This window comes from Peromyscus californicus, unplaced genomic scaffold (genome assembly GCF_007827085.1).
Source record: "Peromyscus californicus insignis strain IS unplaced genomic scaffold, ASM782708v3 Scaffold_15__1_contigs__length_86483966, whole genome shotgun sequence".
Classification (NCBI taxonomy): domain Eukaryota; kingdom Metazoa; phylum Chordata; class Mammalia; order Rodentia; family Cricetidae; genus Peromyscus; species Peromyscus californicus.
This window is the reverse complement of record NW_026294447.1, coordinates 85,982,648-86,005,853: the sequence shown is the minus strand read 5'-3', so window position 1 is coordinate 86,005,853 and position 23,206 is coordinate 85,982,648. Positions and strand designations below refer to the sequence as shown.

Sequence of the window (23,206 nt, the reverse complement as noted above, 5' to 3'; positions counted from 1 at the left end):
TTAGCAATCTTGCTGTATATAAAAATCAAACAAAACTCAACTATATTTCCAGATATAAAAATTTTCACCAACAAGGAAGTCATAATTTTTAGAAAGATTCCAACATAGATAACAAAAGTGGCAGTGTCTGTCAGGAAACCATCAACAGTATTAAACGGGGTCAGATGGAGAGACACAGCACATTCACGGTTAGGAGGGCTCAGCACTGTAAAACCGACAGCCTTTCACAGTGACTCACATCTAAACACACTCTTACTAAATTCAAAATGTTTTAAAATGTAAAACTTAGGTTGATTCTAGGGTAATGGTACTTTAGACAAGCAGCATAAGAAAAATCAAATAGGTAAAAAAAAAACAGATGGAGCAGAAATAAAGCCATATAAAAGTCAATTTATGATACAGCAGGCATAAGAGGTCAATGTGGGGAAAAATGAACTTGAATGAATGTGTGAGAACAACTGAGCAGCATATAGAACAAAAATAAAATCAGAGCTCACGTCACTCTATACTCAAAACGAATTTCCAACTAAATTAAAGATCTTTTTGTTTGTTGGAGATGGGGTTTCATTATACAGCAAAGGCTTGCCTTGAACTCTCAATGCTTCTGCTTTAGGCCTTGAGGGTCAGTAAGGATTTAGGAGAGACAAAACACTAGACGAGGGAGGGCCTCAGCATCTGCTGAAGTGAACATCACAAAGCACAGCCACATGGTTCTGGCTTCCGAGTTCAGCACAGAAGAAGGGAGTAAGGGGATAAAGCTGCCGAGGCCAGACAAGTGTCAGGGGTGTCCTGAACGGAGGCCTAGCAGAGAGGCCACTGTGTGAAGCTGTGAAGCTGAGATCATCTCTCTCTCCCGCTCTCTTAGGGCTTGAACCCAGGACTTTACACATGCTGAGCAAATGCTCCACTACTCATTCACATCCCTGACAACCACATTCTTCTCAGTATTTGTACCAATCTTGGATTTAGATTTGTTATATTAAAGTGGAAGTAAAGTCATTCTGAAGTTTTCTTATGTTTCTTTCTCAAAAACAACACAAACATTCTCCAGGGGAACACGCAAAGACCCTGTTCAACTTCCATCTTCAGCTGAGCAACAGTCCTCCGTACAGGGGCAGGACAATGCATTCGATCACTGTGTGCTGATGGGCACCCAGGGAGCTTCCACTTTTCTGCTACTGGAATAACACTAGAGTCACCGTGTCTGTATCCAGGTAAGTTTATGGTCTGGAGTAGTGGGGAAAAAGATTTGTTCTCTTTGTTTCTAATCTAAGAGTGTGTGTGTCTGTTTTTAATTTTAACATACAATGCTAGACTGGTTTCCAGAGCGATGCTAAGAACCCATGTTTCTAAGGGCAACATTGTGAATTGTGACACCTGAGTCCCTACCTGCAGCTCACTTGGGAGAGACCGTTGTAGGTGAAAAACAAGGGAAGAACCCACAGTGAGGAGATTTTGCTTGATACAGAAACTGGGGGCCTATAGACAGTCTGTTTTAACATCTTCAACATATTAAAAAGTTCATATAAATAAGTAAAATGCCATACCCACAAGGAAAAATGAGAGGCCATGACCAAAGAAATCATAAAGAAAAAAATGAAAGCAGCTAAGTACATTAACAATACTAATATCACTAGTTAATTTTTTAAAATATAATAAAAAATTAGAACCTTAATATTTGGGCCCATGAAACCTTAAAAAATTAATATAGTAATGTCCAGGGCATGTATCATTTCTTGACAGCAAACTCCTTAGCAAAAGTACCAAAAATCTGAAAATGACCCAGGACTTCCGCCTCTAGAAACTGATTCTAGGCAAAGAATCAGGGCTTCACAGAAACACATGAATGAATGAATGAATGAATGAATGGCCCATGATAAATTATATATCCAAATGAAAATCAGAAATAACTTAGTTGTTCCCAAATAGAATGACAGACTAAATTATAATTCATCTACAAGACAGAAAACTATGTAGCCACTAAAAAAAAAAAAAAAACAAAAAAACTTATTTTGAGAGACAATAAACAGAACAATGTATAAAAATAGGATGCATGTCATAAATATTTACATACATATGATGCTCATTTTTAAATTAAAAGGTACAAAATATCTGTATGTGTCGGTATCTCTCAAATATTCTGACAGAAATTAAACATTACTTCATAATTTAAAATAAAACAATCTGTAATTTAAAAATTTAAAGTAAGATAATTTTTTAGGTTTCAGAAAGGGTTCTCTCTTTTTTGACTATACATTAAAGGTAACTAAGAAGTGTTTGTATCTTGAGTATATACTTAAAATCCTTTGTCATTTATGAGACTACTATCGTACCACTGAAAAAAGTCCACACTTGCCAGTATATGCTGGTATACACTTTAATAATTCCACCTCTGTATTTAAGGGGACTGGACAGATTTTTAAAAATATTTCCTTAAAAATAGGTAGAAGTAATCTCGTATGTTAACTTTATCTGCCCTTCCAAAAGATGAACTATTCAAGCTCACACTTACCTCAAATGTGTGGTCTAGTCTGTACACTGATACAGAATTGACCGCACTGACTATTTCCAACACACCATTGAAATTATTCAAATCCTGGAACACTTGTAGAACTTCTATTATCCTGCTGAGCACTGCCACCCGCTCTTCAAAATTTTCTGCTTCCACAATGCATCTAACAACAACAAAATATTCGTGCCTTAGAAAAGCTTCTTCAACTCACTTGGAGAACAAGAAACCTCTTTATAAAGTCAGAGTTTTAGCTTAAATATGACTTAACATTATGACTACTAAGGAACAATAAGACAGAGTAAATAAAAACTTACTTTTCAAACCAGAGAGTGAGGTTTGTTGTATGGCGAATCATTTTTAATAAATTTGGAGAATTAATTTCTTTATCTTCTTTGGTCCAGACACTCCCTACAAGTTCAGAAGGTTGGACTTTCCTGTAAAACATTACCAATCAATACTAATCTTTCTTAAAACAACACAAACATTCTCCAGGGGAACACGCAAAGACCCTGTTCAACTTCCATCTTCAGCTGAGCAACAGTCCTCCGTACAGGGGCAGGACAATGCATTCGATCACTGTGTGCTGATGGGCACCCAGGGAGCTTCCACTTTTCTGCTACTGGAATAACACTAGAGTCACCGTGTCTGTATCCAGGTAAGTTTATGGTCTGGAGTAGTGGGGAAAAAGATTTGTTCTCTATGGTTCTACAAAAGATTAGTATCAGATTATCTAAACACTTCCACAACAGAAACTGAGAAATATATGTGCTAGTTAAGTCACATAGAAACAGACCCAAACAGCCACACACGTGAAACAAATGCTTTATCACTCGGGGAATAAAAACCCCTAAACCTACAGTAAAATCCCATTTTATACCTGTCAAACTAACCTAAGTCTGATGGTAATGCCAAAAGATAAAGTAGAAAGCAGGAAGTCCCCAACGCTGGTGCTGAGGTAAAGACGGTCCACCAACACCCAACAAACAACTTGGCAATGTCCCACAGCACTGAAGACACACTAACACACTACCTGACAAGGCAGTTCAGCCTCTATGAACACGCCAAGGATAAACTTACACAGTAATAGGAATGCTTTTACAAGAATGCTCAGTCACATTTTGTTTACAAAAGTCAAAAACCCCAAACAGCCTAGAAGCTCACTATCAAGAAACTAGAGAAACCATAGAATAGTCATAATGGAATATTGTAAATATGGCTAAAGTAGGTAAATTAACTAGACATCAACCTGAACAAATATCAAAAAGAATCCCAGTAAAAAACTTGGTACACAGTGGTATCATAAACAGATGTGGCTTTAAGATATGCACGCTGATGCTATGTATTACTTAGGGCTATGCACACAGACACCGAAATTATAAAGACAAACAGGAAGAATAAACATCAAGTCCTGGGTAATGCTAATTTCTTGGGAGGAATGGAGAACAGTGTAATCAGAGAGAATTGTAAGAATTTCAGTCTCATCTGTAATGTTTTTATTGTCCATAAACATTCATTATTATCTATATTTCTGGAATGCTTGAAATAACTAAAAAAACCAGACGAGAAGATTAAACCATTATTGAGTCAGGATTGCATCATTTAAAAACTGGCCAATGTCACTGCTGTGAATGTCCTCTAGTTTTCAATATTTAAAAACATCTTTTTGGCCGGGCGGTGGTGGTGCACGCCTTTAATCCCAGCACTCGGGAGGCAGAGCCAGGCGGATCTCTGTGAGTTCGAGGCCAGCCTGGGCTACCAAGTGAGTTCCAGGAAAGGCGCAAAGCTACACAGAGAAACCCTGTCTCGAAGAAAAAAAAAAAAAAAAAAACGTCTTTTTGGTCAGTCAACTTGAAGACAAACAGGTCCTTGCTAACAGTTTTTGGAGGTATGTATTGCTTTCTTGAGACAGGGACTCGTGTAGTCCAGGATGGCCTTGGATTCTCTGCGCATCAGAACATAGCCTTGAACTTTTGCTTTTCCTCCCTCCAGCCTGCCAAGTGCTGGAACTACAGGCATGTGTCACTATTATCTGGCTTTTCTAGAATAACTTTTCTTACTTAGAACTATATTTCACCAGAAATTTACCCACAGCATCAATGTCAGGATGTTACTTTTCTTCTACTAAACAAATCACAGAACAAAGAAATGCATTTCTATTCCACAAAAGCATGTCTACATGGAACTTCCTATTTTTAAAAAATTACAGCCATGTCATTTTTTAAAACTGATTTCACATTCAATCATGAGGGAAAACTTTATTCTGTACTATTTACTTTGTTGCCTCAAGTAACAAGTTCCTTTAGGCCTGCCTGTCACAAATCACAATGCATATCATTTTGAAGACTAACCAAATTCCACATTACTTAAAATATAGCATGGCATTCTTAATCGGATGTTTACAAACACTTGGTGGTGTGTTAAAGGTCAGATTCTGAATGGAATAGCCAGTGCAAACCTAGGACCCGGGTTCAATTTCCAGCACCCACACAGTGGCTCAAAAGTGTCTGTAACTTCAGTCCCAGAGGATCCAATACCTACAGGCATCAGGCATGCAACGTGATGGAGATATCCACAGACAAACCACGCATCACAAAAAATTAATTAATAAAAAAACCTTCTGATGAGGATAACTTCCCCAGGATTTTGTATTGCTTTGTTTACTCTGATTTTTTTTTCTTCAGTCAAGGCCTCATGTAGCTCAGGTTGGCCCTAAACTTGCTATATGCTGAAGCTGGCCTTGAACTCTTGATCTTCCTGCTGTCTCTCATGATTGCTGGAAGGCATACTTATACCACCATACCCAGCTGGATACAAAAGAGGGGCTTCTAGATTCACAAAGGTTATGACAGAATCATGGTAGGACTTATCTTTCAACAGGGAGCAGTTACCTACAGTCTTCTATCTACAGCAGTCACTGGAGCCTGGGTTGAGAAAGAAAGACTTACGCCACTTAATACTACTCATTAGTCTGTCAAGAGCCTCACATCCACACTCACTGACTGCACTATCTCAGACTAAAGCAACCTGGATGCATCAGGAGTGGACAGGAGGGACTGCCTGGGAAGCAGCTGCTATTCTGTGGAATTAGTCATCTTCTTGTCTCTAGGGACTGCTAACCTCTAGTCTAGGTTTAGCCACTACTATGTTGGAAGAGTCTGCCTCCAAACAAAAACACTCCACCCAGAAGAACAAACAAGTTTTTTTCCACAATTATTGAGAGAGAGAGGGAGGGAGGGAGAGGGAGGGAGGGAGGGAGGGAGGGAGAGAGAGAGAGAGAGAGAGGGAGGGAGGGAGGGAGGGAGGGAGGGAGGGGGGGAGGGAGGCAGGCACATGTGTGGAGTTCAGAGGACAATTTAGAGGACCAGTTCTCTCCTTTCACTGTGCTGGCTCAGAGCTATTCTTAAATACTCATCAATAAATAGCAAAATATTCTGAAAACAGGTAAGAAGTATATCCAAAGTTCTTGAAACAAAGCAAGAAGTTAACATTACCTACCTGTAGAGATCAGACTCCAAAAGCGTTAACTGGCGTGCAATTTCTATTGGATGAAGTGTCATAAGGTCAAACATTTCAAACTGGCCTGGTCGACTGATATGCCATTCAATGGGTGGAGGTGGACTTTCAAAGGTGATATTATGGCTTATTCCATTTGCCTGAGCCTGCTTCTTCCTCTTGATGATCTTAGCAATGGACACTACCCATTTCTTCATAGCTTTCCCTAGGGAAAAAACAAACAGAAATGCCCTTTACTTGACAAGCATGACTGCAAACGGCAAGATTAATATGGCCTGGCTTCAGTATCTACAAGATATTTCATTCATATTTAAGTGTATGATTTCAAAAACTCAAAAATAATCACAATACCTTTGTTACACATAAAAAACTGATCCCCCAAAACATTGTTTTCAGACAGATCCCCACTATGTAGTCCAAACATAGGCCTCAAACTCTCAATCCTTGGGCTTCTATCTCCTAAATGCTGATGTAACAGACATGTGCCACCACACGCAGCAAAGTGCTATCTTAATATCTTCAAATGTTTTTCTAGTATTCAAATTTAAGTTTCAAATGTCTTCACATAGTTGACTTGTTTTTAAAACAATATGAGGGGCTGGAAATACGGCACATTGGTTAAGAGTACTAACTGATCTTCCAGAGGGCCCAGGTTCAGTACCAAGCACCTACAGTCTGTAATTCCGATTCCAGGGGGTTCAATGGTACACAAACATACATGTAGGCAAAACATCCATGCACATAAATAAATAAAATTTTAAAAAAGATACAAACACGACATTGAGTCAATATATTGTTTTCTTTTTCTTTTTTTTTTTTTTTTTTTGGTTTTTCGAGACAGGGTTTCTCTGTGTAGCTTTGCACCTTTTCTGGGACTCACTTGGTAGCCCAGGCTGGCCTCGAACTCACAGAGATCCGCCTGGCTCTGCCTCCCGAGTGCTGGGATTAAAGGCGTGCGCCACCACCGCCCGGCATTGTTTTCTTAATATACAGGTTTCCCTTTTATAACTCAAAATGCTTGTAACTTATTTGCTGAAGAAACTAAATTACTTATCCTGTGCTATTTGTTCTGTGGATTTTTCTAAGTTTGTATTTTTGCAATTTCATACCTATGGCATCATTTACCATGTTCATCTGCTAGATTTATGACTTATCTATCCCCAGAGATACAGATACAGTCTAATTCTAATAAGATGTCTGTTTTTTTCTTTTTTTTGTGATATTTACTAATTCTAAGTCCCTAATTCATGTTTAAAAAGTTGTGTGTGTGTATGTGTGTGTGTGTGTGTGTGTGTGTGTGTGTGTGTGTTGGTGTGCAGATGCCCTTAGAGACCAGAAAAGGGTGTTGACTTCCCCTGGAACCAGTCAGAGGCAGTTATGAGCCATATGACAGGTCCTTTGCAAGAGCAACAAACACTCTTAGCCACTGAGCCAGCTCTCTGCCCCCTAGAGCTAGTATTTTCTTAGCACTGTGGAATGGTGACATATCATTACTTTTTCAATTACTAGGTGAACTACTTCTATTAAAAAAAATCAATTTTCCCTCATGAAATATTTGGTTATTCTGAACACACACACACACACACACACACACACACACACACACACACACACACACACACACCTCTAAATAAATAAATAAATAAATAAATAGAATATATACATTGTTAAAGCTTAGATTATGTACAATTGACTGTTTTCATCAATAGCTTTGATACACTTTATTCCCAGAAGGTGGAAGAGGAACAAGAGTCCAAAATCACCCTTGCCTATATGAATGAGTTCAAATCCAGCCTGGGATACACAAGACCCTTTCTCAAACTCTAAAATGAGGGTCTGGAGAGATGTCTGAGCAGTTAGGAGCACTGGCTGCTCCTGCAGAGGACCCAGGTCTGGTTCTCAGCCCCAACGTGGCGGCTCATGACTGTAGCTGGTTCCAGAGGTCCCATGCACTCTTCTGACCATCACAGGCACCAGAAATGAATGAGGTGCAGACACACATACAGGCAAAATCACTCATATACATAACATTTTTAAAAAATGAATAAAAATAAAATTTAAACTTAGTATTATGAACAATTTTAAGATAAAAGTACATAATAAATTGTCTTTGACATCTCAAAGTTAGGACATTCTCTATTTTAAATAAACTTTCCCTTAAAGAACAAGGAAGCTCTTAGCTTCCTGGCTGCTGTGAGGTGAACAGCTTCATCTATTACACTCTCTGCTTTGCTATTCTTTCAAATCACAACCCCAGAATGATGGAGCTAGCCAAGCACAGACTGAAACCTTTGAAGGAGCGAAAATATTTGTTTCCTGTTTTGTTTTGAAAAGAAGAGCAGGCAGGACATGGAGAAAGCTAGGCTTGCTATATTATTTTTAGGCAATGTCGTATACTGTTAGTTAAAACAAATTTGTGCTTTATTTAATAATACACATTTTTGGTAACATCTATATGTTTAATTATGAAGTCCCGGAGTTTCATTTCATATGCTGTGATTCTGAAATTTTACACAGGAAACTCCTATTTTTCCAGTGCTGAAGGAATTTCCTGCAATACTTTCCCAGAAGTAAATACTATTTTTTTTCAATGTCAATGATCCAAAATAAAAGAACAAGATTAAGAAGAATAGGCGGGGGAAAAAATCACATTTTTTTAATTGAAGGAATGGAACCTTGAGGTGACATAAAATGTTAAATTTTTTAAGATTTTTTTTCATGAGTATGAGAGAGAGAGAGGGAGGAAGAGAGGGAGGAAGGGAGAGAGAGAGGGAAGAAGGGAGAGGGAGAGAGAGAGAGGGAGGAGAGAGAGAGAGAGAGAGAGGGAGGGAGGGAGGGAGGGAGGGAGGGGGAGGAAGAGAGGGAGGGAGAGGGAGGGAGAGAACACCATGAGTGTTCAGGTGTCCACAGAGCAGAAGAGGGCATCAGATAGCTGGAGTTGGACTTCAGACAACCCTTAGCAGCATGAAGGGGTGATGGGAACAGGGCTTAAGTCCTCTGAAACAGCAGCAAACTAGACCCTAAATATCTTAGTTTATTTTCAAAGTCTTTGACTTCTTTAAAAGAAGTATTCTCAAAAACTTCCAAAGGTAGCTGAGGATTGCTCAGCAGCAGAGCTTGCCTAGTGTTCAGTGGGCCTTGTGCTCAGTCTCCAACACTGACAGAAAGCAAAAACAGCAGACAAGAAATGCTTGCAAAGGCAAGCTTCTGGACATCAGAAGATGTTAAAAGCACACCAGAAATTTCAGAGCAGATAGCAATTACCCTAATATTATTTCAGTTTTCTAAATGTGATAACTGGTTTATTTCTAAAGTAAACTCATGTATGACACAAGATTCAATCACGCCTTTCAATAATATACCTCTTACACTTGACATGAAGGATTCTAGTCTTTCAAGCAATTCCAGGTCTCTTTCAAAGTCATAAAAATGATGTTCAACCCAGTGGCGAAAGACATTTAAGATCCTGATAAAATAGAGAGAAACATTTAGTGAAACCAAGTGTTCAATTAAACTTCTTCCACTTCTCTATTGATGTAGTGAATTTCAAGCGCAAAGACAAGACAACACTAAACCTCTAATCTATACTAAAAACTACACATGCTTCAAAAACATAAAAGAGGGTTGCTTTCAGACTGTGCACTAAACTGATACTTTAAAGATGTTTTAAGGCATAAAACCTCATTTCTGTGCTTTATTACCCATTGATGTTAAGAAAAAGGACATTTTTCTTTACTCATAAGTGTCATCATCCTCATCAGAAACAGGGTCTCTCACTGGACCTGGAACTCACCAACTAAGCTAGGCAGGCTGGCCAGCACGCTCCCAGGATCCTCTGTTTCTACCTCTCCAGGGCTCAGATCACAGGCTCACACTGTCACACTCAGATTTCACCTGGGTGCTGGGGTTGAACCCACGTACTCACGCTTGCACAGCAAATACACTATGGACTTAACCCTCCCCAGCCCCCTAAAAATCATTTCTGAAGTATAAATTTTGATGCGTTTTCATATAAAATGGAAAACTATCATTTAGTGTAATTGATTTTGAATTCAACTGCTATCATTTCTTTGTAAGCTACAAATAAGTCTATAATCTCGTAGTTTATTTCCGACAAAAACACTACTTTGGACGAACATTTGTAATATCATAAGATGATTACTTATGATATTGTAAGTACACAGATTTAATCATCTATTCAGATGCAATTTTCCACTTACTACCATAGATATACTGTAATATAAATTAGTCACATTAGCATTTTTTGTTTCATTACTTCAAAAAATGACTATTTCCAGTCAGGTCCTATTCTCCCCCCACCCCCCCCCCCAGCAGGATGAGGGAATAAAGTTAACTTTCAGTGTGTGCCACACTGTTTGTGTTAAACAACCTCACATTACTGAGGGGTTGGTTAGCACAACATCTTAGGAATGCATCAAGAGATCACAGAACTGCTTCTAGCTTATGCTTAGATCAATTTAAGTATCTCCATTTCTTCCAACAGCAATACAATTCTAAAGTTGTTATATGAAAAAAGGAAGTCTCATCATCAGATTTTTATCAAAACTAAAAGTTTCATCTTATCAAAACATCAATAAGAAAACTAATGGGCTAGCCACCAAGTGGAAGAAAATATTTGCAAAACACCTTTTTCCCTGACAAAATGCAACCTTCTCAGTTCACCTCTACACCTCAGTAAAAAATAGAACTCAACAACTTAGTAAAACAGGCAAAAAATTCTAAACAGATTCTGCACTATGCAAGTATGAATAATCAGTAAGAAACCAAAGTTCTTATCATGAATCACTAAGGGAAACAAATCACAGTGGGAAACTATATACTTAGAAATACAATTAAGATGTAAAACAGATACTTCCACAAACACTGATGAGGATATGGACACTGGAACTCACATACAATCTTCCTGACAATGTTAAGAAAAATTTTGATAATTTCTTTTATAACTGAACATATACCTAAACTTTCCATGTAGTCATTCTGAGCCATTAGTTTACGCTAAGTCAGAGTTAAAACTCAAAATAAGATTTATGATCAAGTTCATAGGGGCTTTAGTCATAATAAAGATTAGAAAATACTCATTTGGCCAGTCGGTGGTGGTGCACGCCTTTAATCCCAGCACTTGGGAGGCAGAGGCAGGCGGATCTCTGTGAGTTCAAGGCCAGTCTGGTCTCCAAAGCGAGTTCCAGGAAAGGCACAAAGCTACACTGAGAAACCCTGTCTCGAAAAAACCAAAAAAAAAAAAAAAGAAAGAAAGAAAATACTCATTTGTTTTCCCATAGGAAAAATAAACAAATTGGTACATTTACACAATGAAACACTACTATATCATAAGCTTTAAGACTACTGATATAAGTAACATAGATCAATCTCAAAAGCATTTTAAATGAAAGAGGGCTGAAATGAAAATAATAAAGACCCACTTAAATATAATTCTAAAAAAGATAAAACTAGTCTATGGAGAGAGAAATCGTAATGGTGCCTTTGGACATGGAACACAAGTCTATTAGAAGGGCACAAAGGGTCTTTCTGAGGTGCGGTAAAAAGATGTATGTGTCTTGCCAGGCTTGGTGGCACACACCTTTAATTCTAGCACTTGGGAGGCAGAGACAAGCAGATCTACTGGGGAATAATCCTTCTGTACACTGTATAAGTATACGTCACTATGATTGGTTTAATCAACAAGCTGACTGGCCAAAAACTGAACAGGATAAAGTTAAGTGGGAAAGACAAACAGAGAATGCTGGGAGGAAGAAGGGTGGTGTCTGGAGTCACCAGCCAGACGGCAAATGAGTTGGGCACACAAAATGGGGTAGAGGTAAAAGCCACGAGCCTCAGGGCAACACATAGATTAATAGAAATGGGTTAAGTTGTAGGAACTAGTTAGTAACAAGCCTGAGCTATGGGCCGAGCATTTATAATTTATATTAAGTCAGTTATTTGGGAAGTGGCTGCCTGTTATTTGGGAGTAGGCAGTCAGGACAGGAAAACTCCACCTACACAGATCTAACAGTTTGAGGCCAACCTGGTCTACAGAGCAAGTTCCAGGACAGTCAGGGCTACATAGAGAAACTCTATATGAAAAAAAGATGTATGTGTCTGTTTAAATTTAAAGTACACTTAAGATGCATGTGTTGGGAACAAACAAATAGTAAGTATTAAACTATTAATGATATGCAAGTCAAAGTATTTAAGAAATATGTGCCTAAAATATATCTAAAAAATGAGGTAATGGCCGGGCGGTGGTGGCGCACGCCTTTAATCCCAGCACTCGGGAGGCAGAGCCAGGCGGATCTCTGTGAGTTCGAGGCCAGCCTGGGCTACCAAGTGAGTCCCAGGAAAGGCGCAAAGCTACACAGAGAAACCCTGTCTCGGAAAACCAAAAAAAAAAAAAAAAAATGAGGTAATGGAATGACAGAGTAATAAATGTATGTGATATAAATAAGTACAGTAAAATATGGATAGCAGATATATATGGTTTTATGGATGGTCACTATAAGATTCTCTAAATTTGCTGTCTATTTAAAAAGTGAGATATTGAAAAAACTACCTTGCATTTCACCCAAATCTTTCATTGCTCACAGAACAGGTCTGAAAGTTGGTTGGTATTTCAAGCCTCTTGACTCATACACTTAATCTCACTTCCATTCTTTGCCCTCTAATGTCAATTCCCATGGCTTTCTTCTGCATATCATTCTCAAGTCTGCCTTTATCTGTACTATTTCCCATTTTCCTCAATATGTACAATCGCCTTTCTGTGAATCTAAATCCCATACATTCTCCCCGCATAATCTTAAAGTTGACCTCTTGGAAGATGTCTTCCCTGACTACTCCAACCTGATCTCCACTATTCCTGAATATTTATCTATTTATTTTACTGAGATGGGACCTAAGGCCTTAGCATGTTAGGCAAGTATTCTACCACTACATATTGTTCGCAGCCATGTCTTTACGTTTTATTTGAGATGAGTCTCACTTAATTGCCTAGGATGGTCTTAAACTTGCTGTGTAGCCCAGAGCAATCGTGAACTTGGGATCCCCCTGACTCAGCTTTCTGTGATACCAGGCCCTGTTATTCCAGGAATTATAATATATAAAGGTGTGTATTTTGTAAACCACTAAAACATTCTAAGTAGAATAACATAACTTTCATATATCCCTTTTCACCAGTAGAATCAGTATCATGGTACCATAAGATTATGGCAGTCAGTTATTTTTTGTACTTATAATATGGTATATGTATAAAAGCAAAACCAAAAAATCAACATGACTGAGTCTAAGATCATTTTCTTCCACCAAATAGCAATTTCATAAATATATGCCTCATATAAGGAGACTTAGTTTGACTATAGAATGAATGTATTACAGTTCTTAGAGAAATTTTAATTACTTCTCTATTTTCTATTGGTAAATAAGTTCAACCTATACAAGGAAAGCCCTGCTAGGAGTAGACAGCCAGCACCACTATCATTACCTGAGATTGCATTTATTTGTGGCAATTACTGTGGAAAATCAATAATTAACAAACTCAGTTCCAAAGTTGCAATTTATTGATCAACAGCAACCAGGGACATGGTGTTCACGAAGAAAAGGATTATATACCTGTAATTAATCTGCTTACTCAGTTTGCAGTGGAAAGAAGTAGATACTTTGGTTCTCTTTTGGGCTACAGGGACTAGTCAAAGGAATTTCAGACTCTCAATGCTGAGTAGAAAAAAAGGAAACTTGCTGCTAAAGAAGTCAGATGCGGGTTTTAGCCCTATCTTGTCTCTCCCTTTATATAACTATTTCAATTCCCCCTCAGTTCTAATTTCCTTATATATGAAGTACGTATAAAACTGTGTTCCATCCCTAGCCCTACAAAGAATGCTGTTGTGAGGGTAATAGAGAAGAGACAAAGCTCTAATGGGCAACGACTGACGTACAGTGAGTGCCTCGCAACCAACAGCTGCTGTAACTAAACACACTTCCACGACTACGAGCATCCTCAAAGTACAAATGTCTGTCTGTTCTGAGGAGGGAAAGAGCTACAGCCATGGGAGCCTTCACAATGACTATGTTAGCACAGCGGGATGTGGAGGGGAAAGGCAAGAGCAGGCAAGATTACATGTGGCTATTGAGAAGCCCAGCAGGTCTCCTGTCAGGAGACACTGAAGAATCCTGGAAAAGTTGGCTTATCTCTATAAATAAAGCACACAGCCATCAGGAAAGACACACTGGATATAACCTGGAGACTCACATGTACATGAACCTGCATGTGTGTGTGCCACACACATGTGAACATGCATACACACATCCATGCACACCAAAGTACAGGCAAAAAGTAAAAAGAACAAATAGGTATCTCCGTGAATAAACATAATCTATCACATGACATACACAGATGATACAAATAATGTGATATATTCAAATAATTAAACTACATTAGGGTTACTTATTTAAAAATTATCTTTACAAAGGAGTAAGGGAATTTGGCTGAAATAAAGTTAACGAGAGAACGATCTGAATTAAGAGCTAAGAACTTGTATATGAACTATGTAACAGACTATTTTAGAAGGGCGACGTTCGGGCAAACCTGAGCTGCACAGGTTGGACGTACTCCTTGCGAAATCTTTTCAGATCTGCACTGATGGCCTGCTCGCCTTTCTCTAGCGCCAACTTGTCTGCCTCAGTAGGCTCTGGCTCTGGAATCTCAAACCTAAGAATAAAGTCAAAAGAAGAGGAATCTGTTCACACATAAATGAAAGAGCCTTTGGATTCATCAGGGAAAAGGTTTTGGCTAAGCAATCCTTTATCATTACGTAGAAAGCACAATTACTGTTGCACTCTCCTTAGGAAAGCATGCACCTAAGAAAACAGTCTGGCTATTTGGTACCAAGGTTTTGTGTTCTTGATCTAAGAATTTATTTTTATTATTTGTACATGCCTACGTGTGTGTGCATGAATGAGGGAATGTGTGTTTGTAGGTGTCCATGGAGGCCGGAGACGTTGGGAGTTCGAGTTATAGGCCACACGGGTGCTGGGAACCAAACCTGGGTTCTCAGGAAGAGCAATTACCTCTTTTAACCCCCAACCACCTTTCTAGTCCCTGTATTCTTCCTATTTTTAAAAAAGTTTTATAGGTAGCACTGATCAGCACAAAAAGGTCAACACTTTATATTTTAAACTATAAAGCATTTAAAATGCTACTTAAAAATACAGTAAAAATTTTAGCTCAAATCTTAACATTCAGAAATAAGCAATATAGGAACTGTTAATTTTTAAGCTCAATACTATATGATTTTTAAAAATAAGAAACACTATCTTTTAGAGATACATATAAAAATATTTAGATAAAATCTTTGGTCTAAAATCTATTTCAAAATAATCCTGGGGGGGGGGATGATTAAATCTGTAGGAAATATGAGCTGGGTCAATGATTACTGAAGTTGGATGATGGATAAAGGGCTTAGTATATTCTTCCATCTATCCTTGCATATATTCTGAAAATTTTCATAACAAGTTTATTGCAAAAGTAAAATGTAAAGAAACATCTTTAAGAAACAAAATAAACTTTACTAAAATATAGTTTTTATCACTTAAGCTTGTTTTTTTGTGTTTCCCACATAAAAGCCTACTGCACGCTGAAGAGAGCCCTCCCTGGCAGAACTACTGAGTATTATTAGGACCTTTACAAAGTACAAAAATGTTAACATAAGTGAAACACGTCTTTCTTACCGTTCTATCAGCAAGCTTAGCAATTCCTGTGGTTTACAAAATGAACGATACGTAGTAAGAAAAGTACGAACAAAATTGGGATCTGAAAAAGTCGAGCAAAGCAGAGATTTCATGCTTAATTCATCCATTTTAATGACTCAAATCTCACATTTTCCTTTCATTCCTTTTTACCTTTGGGTCCTCCCAGTGTAACTCCTTTCCTGACAGATGTAGAATGTCCTTCTCTCTCCCCCTTTCTCTCCTTCTTTCCTTCCTTCTTCCCTCCCTCTCTTCTTCCCTTTCTTCCTTCTTTCCTTCTTTTCTCCCTCCCTCCCTCCCTTCCTTCCTGTAGAGACAAGGTCTCAGGTAGCCTAGGCTGACTCTGAACTCCTTATCTTACTGCCTCCACTCTACTTCCCAAGTGATTGGCCTAAACCATTTCTTGATAAATGAGAATAAAGACTATTTTCAATTTTAATTTTACAAATCAGCACTTACGAGCACTTATTAGTCACTGAAATTAATGACACATTTTAGAAACATTTAATGGATTATTTACTCCTTTTGATTTTTCATAATTTTTTTTTTTATTTGGGGTGCACTCCATTTGCACCCATCAACTCTGACGTGTTCCTTCTGCATCGGGTCCCAGGCCTTAGGAAAACACTTGTTAGTTTCACATACCTGCATACATATGATAGGTTAGCCTTTCAATTAATTTCACCACAGTCCCTCCTTTAATAATGGGGATTATACTTCTACTTTGCAGGTTATCTTCAAACACAATGTTTTCCTCAGAGTCTTTCACCACGAAGCGGTACACGTCTGGACTTGGGAGCCTCAGGGGCTGCTCATTTTCTTCTTTCAACAGTACGGAGTCCAGCATTCTATCTAGAGTGCTTCGATAGTGAAGGGAAATAAGGGCTGCCATCCAGTTATTTTTCTCTTCAGCTGACTTAGCAGCAAAGATTACACTGTTTTCATCTTTGGATACTAATTCAAAAGCATGTTTGCATTCACATGTATCCTCCTTATCACAGATTTGAATTTTCCTCATGACAAACTTCTCTTTTAGTCTGTATTCTGCACTACTATAACCTGGAAGTCGGCTCTGGCAATGATTAGGTTTACAGCTGATCATCAAGCCATCAAAGAGAAAAATATGCCTTTCATGTTTAGCACCGATTCTGGTCAATGGCCCTTCCATTATGAATTCATTACAACACTGTCCAATATCTTTGCCTTCCCACCCATCTATGTTTTTCTGAATTTCATTCATTTTCTTGATAGCTAGGTGCTTGCTTCTTAATTGACGATTGTAAAAAAGGCAAACAGGATCCCTAGGGGGGAAAAAAGGCAAGGTAAATTTGACTTACTCAATTATGATGGTTATATAATACAAAATCAAATAGCAAAAGTATTAAGCTGAGTTGAAAGGTCTAGTTCAATGACTGAGAACATGCTTAGCATGTAAAATGCCCTGAGTTTGAATACCCAGCATTTGAAAGCTTAAATAACCAAATATTAAACTATATTCCTAACAATATTTTCTTCTAGTCCTGCCCCTGAATACCAAATGACTCAAGTTCACTACTGTCGAAGTACTACATTCCTAGAGCCATAAGAACTAAAATTATAGAAAAAAAATCTCACATCACTTGCAGAAAATATAAAATTTCATTAAATACATTTAAATTAATAAATATATCCGACAATATAACAATGGTAATTTGGTAATTTTCTGACTAAGACAGACCAAAAAAGGACAAGCATAACTTTTAAGAATGCAGCACCATTCTAAACCACACTTGGGAAAAGTGGGGATCACACACAGTGAAGGAAGCATAAATATTCATATTTGGAAGTCTTGAATTACCCTGGTCGGCGTCTAGGTGAATGCTGCTTGTAAATTCGGTCCATGCTGCCTTGAAGATTCATGAGGGCAGTGATAGCCTGATTCAAACACTCCCTGTCTTCTTGTTCTTCACTACATGCTTTTAACTGCTAAGGGGGAAAAAGATAAAATTACATTGCTTGGTTCCATTCTCAACTTCTTTGTAGTTAAAGCAGCAACAAATATTCAAAACTTGAATGTATTTAATGCATCGATATGAATATGCAATGTCTCCCATAGGCTCATGTATTGGACATTTAATTCCGGCAGGTAGCAGAGTTTGGGGAAGGCTGTGGAGCCACAAGGGGTGGAGCCCCCCATGAGGCATGCCCTCAGGTTCTGTAGCCTGTCCTTGTGTCCTGTCCTCTGCTTCCTGAGTGAGGATGCTGCCATGCTTTCCCCAGTAATACAGTAATTACAAGTCTGTTGAGCAGAAAAAAAATGTCAGAAGAGTTAGAAGTTCTCAGTAGTGGAAGTATATAAAAAATGGCTGCATGGTATAATCTCAGTTCAATAATTTGCTAAATATTTTTTTGATTTGCAGCATTATGGTAAATGGAGAGAATGTTTGTGGCACTGGGGATGGAACCCAGAGCTTTGAGTATCTAGGTAAATCTTCGACTACTGAGGTACATGCGTAATTAGCAGGGAGACTTAAACATCAGCTTGCCGACTATCCAAGCTGCTTCTCTAGAGGGATTTGAAAGGATGCATTCTACACTTCTTAAGCTGACACAGAAATCACTGTGGTGAGCCAGCTGCAAATGAGTCAAACTCTTTCATGTCTCCATAAGCTTTCTGCATAGTGGCCTCTGGCCTCCTCACCCAACTGGTGAATTTAGCCTCCAATACACCACAAAATGCTTCTTATTGTTGAAGTTGCTTTTCAAATAATACCTCCCCTCTTTTATTGTTTATTTTGAAGCAATGTTACCGACCCATTCCACTCCTCACAGAAGAGGGGAAACCTTTGCTGAATGGCTTGGAAGTTATTTTTGGATCATCCTCATATCACAAATCACTCTCAAAGTGGAGGACAAGCCATGGGAGTCAGATTTCTCCTTTCACCATGGTGGAATTCCTCAATCCTAGATGACATGATTTCTTTGTGGCTCTAGAACTCACTGACTTACCTTGTCAATACCTATAGCGGGGTCTCCACATCAATGAAATGAAAAGTTACTGCAAGCTGTCACATGTTTTCTGTCTTTTGGGGTTTTTTTGCCAGTAATATTGGCATATCCCTTTATGCTTATAGCTAATCTTATGGCTTTCAGTAGCTGGTGAGATTGATGGTAGACTGCCTCCTAACTCCCTATGTGCATATGTGCGCGCGCGCGCACACACACACACACACACACACACACACACACACACACACACACAACACAGCTCAGAGACAGATTACTAGCTTATGCCACAAAAAGTAGGAAATATAAGCTAAGGAAACATCCTGTCTTTCTGGAAGGTCCCCTTTGGGAAGACTTACTGTTATGACCTTAGAGTGTCAATTTGAAGATGTGGGGTAGGACAAAGATACTTCTCTAGTCTCAAATGCACAGAACTATAGGATGGGGTAAAGTGTTTATTTCTACACAGCATGTATATTTTTAAAATAATCATTTAATCTTGGGAAAATAGAAAAAAATACTTTCTAGTGTGTTCTTTAATCGGTTAATATTTCAGTAGTACATCTTAGAATAAGAATATTCTTTTGTGGAATCAGAGCATAGTTCAGATCAACTTCAGAAAATTTTACAACAATAAAGCTCTAAAATCCTAGGCTGGAGATGTGGCTCAGTTGGTAGAGTGCTTGCCTAGCTAGCATGCACAATGGCCCGAGTTCAATTCCCAGCACTGTACAAACTGGGCATGGTAGCACACACCTGTAATCCGAGCACTCGGGAAGTGGGGGTAGAAGGATTGGGAGTTCATGGTCATTTTCATCTGCACAGTGAGTTCAGGACCAGCCTGGACTACATGGGACTCAGTCTCAATGAACAAACAACAAAAGGCTCTCCTCATCTAGAATGTAGCAATTTTATGAACTGTCTCGATAATGTCTTTTTAGGTAACGTTTCCCCTGTTATAGGATCTAGTAAGTGCTGTGGTAAATTGTATTTATTGTTTCTTTTCATCTGCAGAGCTCCTTGGCATTTGTTTACATGATTCTTCCAGATAAATAATGGAGACACAGATAGAACGTTCCTATCTAGTCAACACTCTAAGAATTCTTTTCTGACTTGCCTGGGCAAAGCTAGTTCCTTCTCCATCAGTTATCCTACACCATTGCTACATGTTTGGAAGGTTCCCTCTTCATTTTTAAAGTAGAACGGTACGGTATTTCCACGTACCGGACCGTCCTCTCTCACTGCCTCCCTCCCCTGTGCCTGTCCCGCACCCGCCTTCCGCTGTCTTGCCACCTGCATTCTTTACCATCGGTCTCCCTTCTGCTCTGCATGAAGATCTTCTTCTCCTTCAGGAGCCACTTTTATGACTTACACCCATGCCTCATCCCTACATATAGAAATATTAAAGTCTAACACTGACATGTGAGAGAAAATGTATTTGTCTGAGTCTGGGCTATTTCACTTAAGAATAATTTCCAGTTCTATTTTCCTGCAAATGTCATGATTTCATTTTAAATCGTGGCTGAGTAAAAATTCATTGTGTGAATATATATGGACCACATTTTCTTTATGCTTATCAACATACACATGGATTTTTTAAGCATTTATTCTAATTACTTGTTCAATATCCACATTCTTTATTAAATTATAATAAAGTCCTTAAACAATAGAGATACACCTTTTTTGTCCATTTTTAGTATAATATGGTAAGTACCCAACAGGCAGTTGTCAAAAGTAATCAGGATTGTGTGTGTGTAATACTCAAATCTTTTTGTGTTTATACACAAATAACTGACTACTTTTTAGTTCTCTGTGCATAAGCTTTTATTCGCTTATTTAATCTTTATTACAACTCAGTGAGATACACAGTATCACAACACATGTGTATGGGTCAGGCGAGGCACATACAGAAGTTAGGTCATTTGGCTAATGAGCGCTCTGCCACGCCACCATGCTGTCTCTCTACAGTGACAGCAGACTGAACTGTGCAAAACACGGGTCTGTGCCTAAATCGGGTGTTAGGTTAAAGAACAAAGCAGCAAACAAAACTCCTTCCTGTGAGAGCACAGTGGGAGGCTGGGAGACAGTTCAGGACAGGGCACTTGCCTAGCAAGGGCCACTCTGATCTCCAGCCCGCCCCACTCCTCAGCTTACAGGCGAGCGAACACAGCCACCTGCACAGCTGCAGTTCAGCAAATGCAGCACACATGGTGAGTGAGGAATCCAGGTGAGGTAAAGCAAAAATGATTCCTAAAGAAACTTAATCTCGGCTAATCTTTCTTAATGAATCTCATTAAATAACTAATACTGTATCTTAATATTAAACTTCATAGACCTCATGAAGAGTATTTTTATTCCACTGATAAATTTCAAGGAAATGTCCAAGTACTAAAAAAATGTTATTTGACTTTTAATAAATCATATCTAAAAGGAGCTGCACAGTAGTGGCGCTCACCTTTAATCCCAGCACTCAGGAGGCAGAGGCAGGCGGATCTCTGAGAGTTCAAGGCCAGCCTGGTCTACAGAGATAGTTCTAGGACAGCCAAGGCTACATAAAGAAACCCTGTCTTGAAAAACAAACAAGCAAAAATCGTATCTGAAATGAGTTGTCTAGGAAGAGGGAACTTAAACTGAGAAAAGGCTCCTTCAGATTGGGCCTGTGGGCAGGTCTGTGGGACATTTTCTTGATGAATGATTGATGTGGGAGGGCCCAGCTCATTGTGGGGTGGACATCTCTGAGCAGGTGGTCCTGGATGGTATAAGAAAGCAGGCTGAGCAAGCCATGGGGAGCAAGTCAGTAAGCAGTGTTCCTTCATGGCCTCTGCTTGAGTTCCTGCCTTAAGTGCCTGCCCCAATTCCCTCAGTGATGGACTGCTACTTGGAAACAGAGACTAAAGTAACCCCCCTTCCTCTTCAAGTTGCTTTTGGTCAGTGTCTTATCACCACACAGAAACATAACTCAGACAATATCCTTTATAATAAAGGACATATATGTTGGTGGTGGTGAACACCTTTAATCCCAACACTTGGGAGGCAGACAGAGGCAGGTAGATGTCTGAGTTTAAGGACAGATTGGTCTACAGAGTGAATTCTTGGACAGCCAAGACTACACAGGGTAGTGATATTGTGTTCCTCAAAATATTGTGTACCCTAATAAACTTATCTAGAGTCAGAGAACAGAACAGCCACTAGATATAGAGGCTAGAAAATGGTGGCGCACATGCCTTTAATCCTAGCATTCCAGAGGCAGAGATCCGCCTGGATCTCTTAGTTCAAGGCCACACTGGAAACAGCTAGGCATGGTGACTCACGCCTTTAATCCCAGGAAGTGATGGCAGGAAGCAGAAAGGTATATAAGGCGTGAGGACCAGAAACTAGAAGCTTTTGGCTGGTTAAGCTTCAGGCTTTCGAGAAGCAGTTCAGCTAAGATCCATTTTGGATAAGGACTCAGAAGCTTCCAGTCTGAGGAAACAGGATCAGCTGAGGAATTGGCCAGGTGAGGTAGCTGTGGCTTGTTCTGCTTCTTTTATCTTCCAGCATTCACCCCAATACCTGGCTCCAGGTTTGTTTTTATGAATAAGAACTGTTAAGATTACTGCTACAACACAGAGAAACCCTGTCTCGAAAACCCAAAATTTTAAAAAGGACGTACATCAATTTTTTATTTGACTATAGTAATTATAAAATTATTTATAAATTGAGAAGTGAACTTTTCCATAAAGACTGAGTATATATTATGAAAAAAATCTAAAATGTAGTCTTTTGTTTGTTTGTTTTGTTTTTGAGACAGGATTTCTCTGTGTAGTTTTGGTTCCTGTCCTGGATCTTGCTCTGTAGACCAGGCCGGTCTTGAACTCATAGAGATCCTCCTGGCTCTGCCTCCTGAGTGCTGGGATTAAAGGCATGCACCACCACTGCCCAGCTAAAATGTAGTCTTTTAAAAAATTATTAAAAGTATCTAAAATTGGGGCTGGAGAGACGCCTCAGCCATTGAGAGGACAGGCTGCTCTTCCATAGGACTCAGATTCAATTCCCAGCACCCACATGGCAGCTCACAACTGTCTTTAATTCTAGTTCCAGGAGATCCAACAGCCTCTTCTGGTGCCTGTGGGCATGAGGCAAACACATGGTCCACACACACAGATGTAGGCAAAAGAGCTCATATAAAAAACCCAAAATTTAAATTTAAAAAATCCTAAAACTTATCTCTGCAAAACAAGTGGCTTGTGATCAATTTCAATGTGTTTTAAGATAGGGAACCATAGATGGCATGCTATAACTCATCATTATGTAGTTGTTTTCCATCTTTGCTTTATCATAAACCTAAATTTGAAAAATAAAATTCAGATAATATTTCTATTATGTTCACAAGTCTTGGTATATCACTGAAACAGATGCATTTTGACAGTTAAGGCAAGAAGATCAGGACTTCAAGGATATCCT

At 38.9% G+C, this 23,206-nt stretch overlaps 1 protein-coding gene across 5 annotated transcripts in view; it reads right to left on the bottom strand.

Moving 5' to 3' along the window:
* Window positions 1-23,206, bottom strand: part of Sos2 (SOS Ras/Rho guanine nucleotide exchange factor 2) — a 98,747-nt gene that overhangs the window by 15,499 nt on the left and 60,042 nt on the right. For 3 of the 5 annotated variants that reach the window (XM_052739676.1, XM_052739674.1, XM_052739678.1), the window contains 8 exons: window positions 17,616-17,743; window positions 16,424-17,079; window positions 15,761-15,842; window positions 14,619-14,741; window positions 9,388-9,491; window positions 6,008-6,230; window positions 2,827-2,946; window positions 2,513-2,675 (listed from right to left, as the gene is read on the bottom strand). In XM_052739676.1, coding sequence (XP_052595636.1) covers window positions 2,513-2,675; window positions 2,827-2,946; window positions 6,008-6,230; window positions 9,388-9,491; window positions 14,619-14,741; window positions 15,761-15,842; window positions 16,424-17,079; window positions 17,616-17,743 — 1,599 coding nt within the window. The remainder of the gene's footprint in view (window positions 1-2,512; window positions 2,676-2,826; window positions 2,947-6,007; window positions 6,231-9,387; window positions 9,492-14,618; window positions 14,742-15,760; window positions 15,843-16,423; window positions 17,080-17,615; window positions 17,744-23,206) is intronic. The other 2 variants (XM_052739677.1, XM_052739675.1) reach the window with 1 other exon arrangement.